Genomic DNA, 11,694 nt, shown 5'->3' on the forward strand with positions numbered 1-11,694 from the left:
TAACTTTTGTTCTCTGCTGTACTTTGAGTGAATGTTATTTATTCAATAAATGAAAATCACTTTCAGGAAAAAAAAACGAAAAAAAAAGTAAAAAAGAAAAAGAAAATCGCTTTCAGATCTTGCTTTGTGCCTTCTTAGAAATCTTTGAATTGCTTTAAACACCGTCTCATGTGTCGACTATCAGCACTCTTCTGTTCTGCCTGCTCTTCTCCCAGAGAATTATTGCATCAGTTGTCCCCAATCAGGTCATCACCGCAGTGTTTACAACCTTCAACTGGAGACTCACGAGCCAGCTCAATGACACAGGCTCCACCTTGTGTCAGGAACATGATACTACACCCACTGAATGCCAGCCGGCCTAGACTCAGTCTTTAGGAGGGGGTCAAACATTATAAGGATCCAAAATATTTTTAACTCATGATGATGCCATTATTGAGCAATTTTACTGTGACACTTTTGTCCCGAAATGACTTTACTCCCATGTCTACCATGCTGTAAATGGTGCAGGGGCAGAAACTAGTTCTTAAGATTTAACCATATGACTATAAAGGTTTTATTTGTATCCTGTCAAAAGACATGTAATGTCTCAGCATATTTTAAGAACTTTGTATGAAGTAATTAGTTTACTTTTTGTCTTTTGGAGAAGTTACCAAATTTAAAAGAAGATGTTGCTGGCTGATAAGTGTTGGTCAGCTAACTGCCTGGTCAGTAGGTCAAACCTACTAGCCACTTTCCAGGAGAAAGGTGGCCCTGTTGGTGTCAGCAACGATTTTGCAGCCCCGGAAACCCCACGCAGGGTGGCTGTGAGTTGGGGCCCACTTGATGACAGTGGGTTTGGTTGGTTTTGGGTTAGTAAATTTAAAAACAAACAAACTTAATTTTACTCCACTGGCTTCAGCAAGTTCTTCTAATTTTAAAAGATTACTAGTTTTTAAATAGTTACTGTACCTTAGTGATTTTAATATTACTGAGTAGTCTAAAAGGTCACTGTAAAATAATTTTTAATCATCTCACTTGATTAAAAATTTTATTTAGTAGCAATAAAACAGGTTAACCAGCCTTAAATGATATAATTCTATCAATTACTTATTTTATATTTTTGTTACACTTTCTAGTTCTTATCCAATACCTGTCTTTTCTTTTTGTTTCAGAACCCTTTTAGTATCTTTATCATTAAGCGGTGAAGCTTCTCTATTCACTATCTCCTGAAACTATGTTTTCACTGTTTCTTGTTTTCTTACATTTTTCCTTTCAGTTCTCTCCCTTTCTAGACCTCTCTCTCATTCTCATAATTAATGTTAAGAGCTTTTCCGGCCTCCATCCTTTCTTGTCTTATTCTCTTTTTTCCTCAACTCACCTTTATGAGCTTTACTGCTGCTGAGACTGAACTGTTAGCAGCATGGTTTCCTCCAGATGGCCAGGATCCCACGCCCATTCACTGACCATCTGGAGTTCTTCAAGGCCCACCTGGTGCATTCTGCTGGTTTCCCATGTACTTGGCACCAGAATACAACAGTGCTTCCAAAAGTTCATGGAAAAACTCCACTATCTTTCAACTCCATTTTTCCATGAATTTTTTGAAGCCCCCTGGCATGAGAGTAGCTCATGAGCTCATTTGGTCTTTTTGTCTCCAGCCATGTACTTAGGACATAGGAGAACAAGAGAAGCTCTGTGTCATCTTCGCTTCTACTGTAATTTTCCATTACTCTTATTTCAGGAAATGTATTTCAGGAACTTAGGAGCCCTGATAATACAATTCTAACCAAAAAGTGGATTTTCAAATCCATCATCTGCTATTTTTTTTTAAAGCCATGTACTATTCCCTGTTCTATTTGTACACCTGCCTCCTGATCCAGGTAAAGGTTCCACATGAGCACAATGAAATAGTCTGGAATTCCCATTCTTCTCAAGGTGTACCGGAATTTATGATCTGCACATTCAAATGCCCTGACATAATAATAAAAAAAAAAGGAAACAACTTTCTGTATTCTGTACTTTCCGCCAAGATCCATCTGATATCAGCAAGGATAACCCTTCTGAATTTGGCCTGAGCCTCTGGAAGCTCCCTGTTAATGTATTGCTGCAACCATTGGGTGATCTTCAGCAAAATTTGACTTGTATGTGATATCCATGATGCTCTTTGATAATTTGAGCATTTTGTTGGATTGCTTTTCTTTGGAATGGGTATAAACATGGAGATTTGCCAATCGGTTCGCCAAGGAGCTGTCTGTCTCCCAAGTTTCTTGGTGCAGGTGAGGGAGTGCTTCTAGTGCTTCATCAGCTTGTTGAAACATTGCAGTTGGTAGTCTGTCAATTCTGGAGCCTCGTTTTGGGCTAACGTTTTCAGTGCAGCTGGGACTTCTTCCTTCAGTACCACTGGTTCTTGATCAGATGCTCCTTCTTGAACCTGTTGAATGTAGACTCGTTCTTGTTAGTACAGTGTTTCTGTGCAGTCTTTGCGTCTTCTTTTGAGGCCTTCTGAATCTTTCAATATCGGAACTCAAAGCTTCAATTTTTTTTCTGAGTGCTTTCAGTGTAAGTCAACATATGCTAGCGTGTTCTTCCTTTTTGCATTTCTCACTCTAGGTCTTTGTACATTTCATTATAATGTTTTACTTTGTCTTCTCAAGCTGCCCTTTGAAATTTTTCATCTAGCTCGTTGACTTCATCATCTCTTCTATTTGCCTTTGTCACTCTACAATTAAGAGCAAGTTTCAGAGTCTCTTCTGACAGCCATTTTGATCTTTTCTTTCTTTCTAATGACCTTTTTCTTTCTTCATGTGTGATGTTCTTGATGTCATTCCACAGCTCCTTGGGTCTTCTGTCATTAGTGTTCAATGCATCAAACCTGTTCTTGAGATGTTCTCCAAGTTCAGGTGGGATAAGCTCAAGATTGTATTTTGGCTCTCTTGGAATTGTTTGAATTGTCTTCAGTTTCAGCATGAGCTTACCTAGGAGCAACTGGTTGTCTATCCACAATCGGACCCTTGCCTGGTTTTAGTTGCTGATATTGAGTTTCTCTATCGTCTCTTCCGACAGATGTAGTCAGTTTGGTTTCTGTGTATTCCACCTGGAGAAGTGCATGTGTATAGTCAAGATTGTATTGTTGAAAAATCTATTTGCATTGGTCTTGCAAAATTCTATCATGTGATCTGCAGCTTCAATTTTATCACCAAGACCATCTTTTCCAACTACTGTTCCTTCCTGGAGCCCTGGGGACATAGTGGTTATGCATTGGGCTGCTAACTTTCAGGTCAGCAGTTCGAAATCACCATCCTCTCTATGGGAGAGAAATAGGGCTTTCTACGCCTGTAAATAATTACAGTTTCAGAAACTCACAGGGGCAGTTCTACCTGATCCTACAGGATCATTATGAGTTGGCATTGCCTTGATGCCATTGAGTTTGGTTTAGTTCCTTCTTTGTCTCCAACTTTTGCACTTCAATCACCAATAATTATCAAATTATCTTGACTGCATATTTGATCAATTTCAGAACAAAGATGTTGATAGATTCTTCATTTTCTTCATCACTAGACTTAGTGGTTGGCACATACATTTGAATCATAGTGTCTTGATTGGATTTTTTGTATGTGGGCAGACATTATCTTTTGATAGACAGCATTGTACTTCAAGCTAGATCTTGAAATGTCCTTTTTGACGATGAGTGTGGTGCCACTCCTCTTGAACCCTTCATTCCTGGTATGGTATAGTAGATTACGTGATGCTGATCCAAAATAATGAATACTGACTACTTCAGCTCACAATGACGAGAATATCCATCTGTGACACATTCTAGTGGTTAGCAGCATTGGGCTGCTAACTACAAGGTCAGCAGTTTGAAGCCACCAGCCACTCTGAGGGAGAAAGACAAGGCTTTCTACTCCAGCAAAGAGTTATAGTCTTGGAAACTCACAGGGCATTACTGCCCTGCCCTATAGGGTCCCTATGAGTCCGAATCAACTCAATGTCAGTGAGTTGAATTGAGTTAAGGTTTTACTCTCATGAAGAGTTACAGTCTTGGAGAGCCACAGGGGCAGCTCTAGTCTGTCCTTTTAGAGTTGATATGAGTAAGATTTGACTCCATGGCAGTGTGTTTGAGGTTTGTGAAAGCCTGCAGTGTACAGGTCCCAGGTGTCAGTTTGTCAAACCGAGGTAGCTTGTGTGTTGCTATGATGCCAGAAGTGAAATCACTGGTATTCCAAATACCAGCAGGGTCACCCACAGTGAACAGGTTTCAGCAAAGCATCCAGACTACGAAGAAGGAATAGGCTGTCCATTTCTGAGAAATTAGCCACTGAAAACCTTATGAACAATATTGAAACATTGTCAGATACTGAAAACCTCATTAATAGAAGCAGAGCATCATCAAAGATAGTGCCAGAAGATGAACCCCTTCAGGTAGGAAGACACTCAAAATATGATGGAGGGAGAGCTGCCTTCTCAAAGTGGAGTTGACTATGATTTGGATGGAGTAAGGCCTTCATCTGCTGATAGGGCATGGCTCAAAATGAGAAATAGCTGTAAACTTCAATTAATAATCAGAACTTGGAATGTTCTGGAAATAGGAACATTGGAAGTTGTAAAAAATGAAATGAAACACATAGAGATTGACATTCTCGGCATTAGTGAACTGAAATGGACTGATATTGGCCATTTTGAGTCAGAAAATGATCTCATTTACTATGGCAGCAGTGGGAGAGTTAAGAGAAGTGGCATCACATTTAACGTCAACAAGGACATTTCATGATCTTTCTTGACGTTCAATGCTATCTGTGATAGGATATCCGTATACAACAAAATCTAGTTAATACAAGTATTACTCAAGGGAATGCACCAACCACTATAGCTAGTGATGAGCAAACTGAAGAATTCTACCTGTGTCTTCAGTCTGAAATTGATCAGCCATGCCATCAAGATGCATTGATCATTACTGGAGACTGGAATGCAAAAATTGGAAGGACATCAGGTTTGGTAAAGTGAAAGGGCAGCCCCAAAGACAACGATCCTCGACAGAAGGGACTGACAGTGGCTGCAACAATGGGCTGAAACAAAGGAGCAGTGGTGAGGATGGTGCAGGCTGGGCAGTGTTTTGTTCTGTTGTGCAGAGTCGCTATGAGTCAGGGTCAACTGGAGGGCACTTAGTAGCAACAACAATTTACAATGATAGCTCCAAATCCATTTTGAGTTTCCACGTTTTCTTTCTGAATATCGACTGGCAATGGTAAAAATTTTGTCTTCAAGCAGAGTGTATTTGTTGTGATCCCCTGGCCAGTCAGGGAGGGGCAGTTAGCCCAGGAACTTGCTTGGGCATTCCCTTGATGGAAATTGGGGTGCTAAGGACTCATGGTTATGAGCCATGCTCTGAGCAAGGTGATGGGAGGGCCTCACAACCAACCCCGTAAACTTTTCTGATTTACAGGAGTGTATTTATCCCAGTCATGGGCCCTTTTTCTGTCTTTGGCTGTGATGAATCGATGTGATGCTTACCATGATTTTGTGACAATGTCCTTTGTTCACATACCTTATTTAAGTGGCCATATGCCTGGTGTCTGAATCCTTTGAATACCATTATGACAGATGGCGATGATCTCCCTTATTCAGATGATTCATTTCTTCCCTTCTTGTCTTGTCTTTGTTCTGTTTAAGGGTTATTAAAAGAGCCTCTATAAGATATATTTGAATTTGATCTCTTTCTTCTCTAGGCCATGCTCTAATCTGTTGACAACTTTTTTCACCCCCAGAGAGATTGGAACAATTATCAGGTCATTGGGATGCTGCCCAAGTGAAGGAGAGCTGCATGACCTGATTGCAGATGTACGTAAGTAGGACTCTTAAGAACGTTTTATTCATCAGATTCTCTAGGCATTGATTCAAAGGACCCTGTGTGACATCTTTCAATTAAAAATTCTCACATTAAAGTAATAATGCCCTCTAGAGCTGAATGTGCTCAATGAAAATATTAGGGGAGCTATGCAAGTTAGCTAGGCAACAAGATCTGAAAGAATTGAGAGCCAATCTTAAAGAAATGACTACAAACAAGTACTGTATATGCTCATATATAAGCCGAGTCTTTCAGCACATTTTAAAAAATAATTATTTTATTGGGGGCTCATACAATTCTTAATCCAATCCATACATACATCCATTGTGTCAAGCACATATGTACATTTGCTGCCCTCCTCATTCTCAAAACATTTGCCTTCTACTCTAGCCCCTAATATCAGCCGCCCATTTTCCCCTTCCATCCCCCCTCCCCCCTCCCTCATGAACCCTCCATAAATCACAAATCATTATTGTTTTGTCATAAGTTACACTGTCTGACGTCTCCCCTCGCCTTCTTCTCTGCTGTCCATTCCCCAGGGAGGAGGCTATACGTAGATTCTTGTAACCGGTTCCCCCTTTCTACCCCACCTTCCCTCCACCCTCCAGGCATGGCCCCTCTCACTACTGGTCCTGAAGGAGTCATCTGTCCTGGATTCCCTGTGTTTCCAGTTGCTATCTGTACCAATGTACATCCTCTGGTCTAGCCAGACTTGTAAGGTAGAATGGGATCATGATAGTGGGGGGAGGAAGCATTCAAGAACTAGAGGAAAGTTATATGTTTCATCGTTGCTACCCTGCACCCTGATTGGTTCATCTCCTCCCCACAACCCTTCAGTAAGTTGCCTACCGATGGGCTTTGAGTCTTCACTCTGCACTCACCCACCTTTACAATGATATGATTTTTTGTTATTTGATGCTTGATACCTGATCCCTTCGACAGCTCATAGTCACACAGGCTGGTGTGCTTCTTCCATGTGGGCTTTGTTGCTTCTGAGCTAGTTGGCCGCTTGTTTATCTTCAAGCCTTTAAGACCCCAGATGCTATATCTTGATAGTTGGGCACCATCAGCTTTCTTCACCACATTTGCTTATGCACATGTTTGTCTTCAGTGGTTATGTCAGTAAAGCGGTCACCCACTGATACGATTTTCAGTTCTTTGATGTCTGATAACTGATCCCTTCTACACCGTGTGGTCAGGAAGGCTGGTGTGCTTCTTCCATGTGGGCTTTGATGCTTCTCAGCTGGATGGCCGCTTGTTTGTCTTCAAGCCTTTAAGACCCCAGACACTATATCTTTTGGTAGCTGGGCCTCATCAGCTTTCTTCACCACATTTGCTTATGTTCACCTTTTTGTTCAGCAATCGCATCGGTAAGGTGTGCATGCTGGAATGCCAATTTAATAGAACAACGTGTTCTTGCATTGAGTAAGTGCTTGAGTGGAGGCCCAATGTCCATCTTCTGCCTTAATACTAAACCTATAAAAATATGCACATAGCTGTTTCCCCACACTCTTATATAAATATATTTACATATGTACATTCCAGTCTTAAAACCTCTATAAATACCCTTTGCCACCTAGTTCTTTCCTTTATTTCCTTTTACTTTCCTCTTGTCCCACTATCATGCTCAGCCTTCATTTGGGTTTCAGTGACCTTTCTTGGTTACATTGCCCTTGCTGGATCCCTACCAGGCCTCTCACAGCCTCCTGGCCACTGTTTTTGGATCACTTGTTGCTCCCCTGTCCCTAGGTTTGTCAGCACCACCTCCTTAGCCCCGCCTCCTCCTCTCCCGTGTCCCCCCGGGAACCACTGGTCCCGTTGTTTTTTCCTCCAGACTATTCATCCAGTCTATCTTATCTAGATAGATCTACAGAGATAATAATATGCATAAAAAACTAAGCCATCGCAAGGTAGGCAATCAGTGAGAACACAGTGATGGCAACAAAAAAGGAAATCAATTACCCATAGAAGAATAAATTAGAATGGGTAGGAAGGAGGGAACCGATTACATGGAATTGTGTGTGACCTCCTCCCTGGGGGACAGACAACCGAAAAGTGGATGAAGGGAGACGTCGGACAGGGCAAGATATGACAAAATACCCATTTATAAACTATCAAGGGCTCATGTGGGAGGGGGGAGCGGGGAGAGGGGAAAAATGAGGACCTAATGTCGGGGGTTTAAATGGAGAGAAAATGTTTTGAGAAACGATGTACAAATGCGCTTTACACAATTGGTGTGTGTATGGATTGGGATAACAATTGTATGAGCCCCTAATAAAATGTTAAAAAAGAAAAAAAAAAAAAGTAAAGGGAGGGAAGTCTCTTTCTATTCCAAATTAAAAAAAAAAAAAGAAGAATAAATTAATTAAAAGAAAAAAATTTTAAAAAGAAATAAAAACCTGTAAATAGATCAAGGTCTGATTTTTGATCTCTAGGCGTGTCCTTCAGTCAGGTCGGATGGGGTACCATGCTCTGACCCCAGACTCTGTCCTTTGTACTCCCTCGGGGGCTCTCTGCTCTGCTCCCAAGGTTGCTCTGCCGCACGCCTTTAGTAGTTTGCCTCGGTGTCTCAGGGTCAGTCTGGCTCACTCCCAACACTGAGTCTCCAGTGTTGTCCCCATAGAGCTCTGGGCCACCAAGGGGCGGCGTGTCTCATGGTGGGATCAGCCATGTTGTTCACTCTGTCCATTGGTTGTTCAGAGCGGGGATGTCATCCTCCAGGCCTGGTGGGTCAGGATGTGCTCCATTCTCTCTTCCTCCCCCTAATTGCTCCCATTTGCTCTGATCAGACATGCCCCTCTCCCCTAGCTGCAGCTTCAGTGCCTTCCTCTCAAGTAAATTCTTCTAGGGGGAGGGGCTGTTGTCCATGTAGCTGGTATGGAGGCCGAGCCCTCAGGCCCCTCCACTGGCTCCCCACTCCTTGCCAGCAAGCTGCATTCGTCTGGCACTGGCTTTAAATTTGGTCCCTCTTTCCCTGTGGAGACATAAACAATATCCTTCCCTTGGGTGGGTCAGTGCCCTATTCCCCTATCACATATCCTTCCCCCCTCTTGTACTTTGCTACCCTATGTGCCCCTGGATTTGGTGTGGCACCTGCCATACTACCTGGACCTCACCCCTGGAGTGTTTGTATACAATAGCTTTTTCCCTATGCCCCTTTTTCATTTACCTTTCTGTTCTTTCTTTTTTATATATATAAACGTACCTCAGCGGACTCATGTTATACTTGTCCTTTTCTGCTTGGCTTACTTCACTTAGCATTATTTCCTCTAATTCTTCCCATGCAGCGATATGCTTCATGCGTTCATCATTGCTTTTTAGTGATGCATAGTACTCCATTGTATGTATGTACCACAGTTTTTAAATCCATTCATCTGTTGATGGAAATTTGGGTTGCTTCCAACTCCTTGTGATTGTGAACTGTGCCGCAATGAACATTGGAGCACAGATGTCTGGCCGTGGTTTGTTTCTTGCCTCTTTTGGGTATATGCCCAGTAGGGAGATTGCTGGGTTGTATGGTAACACAATTTCCATCTGTTTGAGAAATCGCCAAATCGATTTCCATAGTGGCTGTACATACCTACAGGTCCACCAGCAGTGGATGAGAGTTCCTATCTCACCACAGCCCCTCCAACACTTGTTGTTTTCTGATTTTTTTGAATTGGGCTATCTTTGAGGGTGTTAGGTGGTATCTATCTCATAGTTGTTTTGATTTGCATTTCTCTTATGGCTAATGATTGGGAACATTTTCTCATATGTTTATTGGCCATTCGGATTTCAGACTCTGAAACTTCTGTTCAGGTCCTTTTCCCACCCCCTCAGTGGGCAGTTAGTTTTTCTCTTACTGTAAGCTTGAAAGGTATTGTAGATTTTAGTAATAAGGCCTTTGTCTGATGTGTCATTGCTAAAGATGTTTTCCCAGTCTGTGGACTTGCTTATTACTCTCTTGGTGAATTCTTTCGATGTACACGGGTGTCTTATCTTCAGTATGTCCCACTTGTCTATTTGTGACTCCTCTATGTTTGTATCCTTCCCTATTTCTGATAGCCCATGTATTCCCTGTGCCAAGGTTCTCAGGTTTGTCCCAATTCCCTCACTAATGGCCCTCATTGTTTGGAGTTTTATCTCAAGGTTTGTGATCCACCTTGAGTTTATTCTTGTGCATGGAGTGAGGTAAGGGTCTTGCTTCATTTTTCTGTAGGTAGATATCCATTTTTTCCAGTACCATTTATTGAAGATGGAATCTGCTTCCCATTTAATATTTTTTGGGCCCTTATCAAAGATCAGTTGCCTATATGCTGATGTTTTTATTTCTGGGTCTTCAGCTCTTTTCCATTGGTCTGAATATCTGTCATTATGCCAGTACCACACTGTTTTGACTACTGTGGCCATATAGTATGTGCTAAAGTCAGGTAGAGCAAGCCCTCCCACTTTGTCCTCCTTCTTGAGGAGTTCTCTGCTAATTCTGGACTTCTTCCCCCTCCATATGAAGTTAGTAATCTGTTTTTGCAATTCTTTGAAGAAGGATGGTGGTATTCGTATTGGGATAGCAAGTGCCTTGGGCCGAACTGACATCTTTGCTATATTGAGTCTGCCAATTCACGAGCATGGGATATTCTTCCATTTGTTGAGGTCACTCTTGATTTCTTGAAGTAGTGTTTTATAATTTTCCTCATACAAATCTTTCATGTTTTTAGTCAGGTATATCCCTAGGTATTTCAATTTGTTTCAGCACATTTTTAAGGCAGTTTTTGTGGTAAAATTAGGTGCTTCAGCCAATATTCGGGTCGGCTTATACTTGAGTATATATACTAAGACAATGGCTCAAGTAAAGGTCCCACTGTAGATACTACTATCTTTTAAAATTAATTGAGGAAAGGTTAATAGGCAGAAGTGTTTATTGCATGCAAAAAGAATATGAGAGATTGAGGAAATGCTGTGGGGGCAGTCTGACCTCCTCCTCTATACAGAGCACACGTAGGATCCAACTGCATACCTGCCCTAGGGCAAATGCCACAAGGCAGAAGTCAGGCATGCCTCCACCTTCCGTCTTTCTTTTACACTGTTCTGATACCAGCCTTCCCTCTCATGACACATTACTTCTCTGCTGGGTGCAGTAACACATTACAAACCCACACAAAACTCACAGACAATGCTCTAGATCAGTGGCTCTCAACCTTCCTAATACCGCAGTCCTTTAATATAGTTCCTCATATGTGATGACCCTGTATGTGGGCATATCTGCATGTGGGCGGACCCACCATGTGACGGATAGAAGAGTGGTGCCTCGGTTCCCAAGGCCATCGGAAAAATGGTCTTAGGTGACCCCTATGAAAGGGTATTTCGACCCCCAAAGGGGTCACGACCCCCAGGTTGAGAACCACGGCTTTAGATTATATGGGTTTATTAAGAAAGTTAACAGGTTACCACAAACTAGGATCTGAATCATTAAGGGTAGCATAGTGTCCTATGAGAATTTTGTGGGGAAACCTTACTCCATTCACCCTCTAGCCTTGATCTTCATTTTTAGATTTCTTTTTGTTCTCCAAACTTAAAGAATATTGAAAAGGATACCAAAATTTCTGTTTTGACATGGTATAAATGGAGGAGTGCAGAATTCTGGGAAGGTTTAGAGCAGCGGTTCTCAACCTGTGGGTCGCGACCTCTTTGGGGGTCAAATGACCCTTTCACAGGGGTCTCCCGATTCATAACAGTAGCAAAATTACAGTTATGAAGTAGCAACGAAAATAATTTGATGGTTGGGGGGGTCACCACAACATGAGGAACTGTATTAAAGGGTCACAGCATTAGGAAGGTAGAGAACCATTGTCCTAGAGAAGTGAGAGAGATTCAAAGTATACGAAAGATCTGAC

General features: G+C 41.9%; 1 protein-coding gene across 4 annotated transcripts in view; it reads left to right on the forward strand.

The window, feature by feature from the left end:
- Positions 1-11,694, forward strand: part of EFCAB2 (EF-hand calcium binding domain 2) — a 98,831-nt gene that overhangs the window by 44,699 nt on the left and 42,438 nt on the right. For all 4 annotated transcript variants that reach the window (XM_045298025.1, XM_045298024.1, XM_045298027.1 and 1 more), the window contains exon 3: positions 5,742-5,814. In XM_045298025.1, coding sequence (XP_045153960.1) covers positions 5,742-5,814 — 73 coding nt within the window. The remainder of the gene's footprint in view (positions 1-5,741; positions 5,815-11,694) is intronic.

The sequence above is a fragment of the Echinops telfairi genome, unplaced genomic scaffold (genome assembly GCF_000313985.2).
Source record: "Echinops telfairi isolate 266 unplaced genomic scaffold, ASM31398v2 ScPeMD7_7424;HRSCAF=8462, whole genome shotgun sequence".
Lineage (NCBI taxonomy): Eukaryota > Metazoa > Chordata > Mammalia > Afrosoricida > Tenrecidae > Echinops > Echinops telfairi.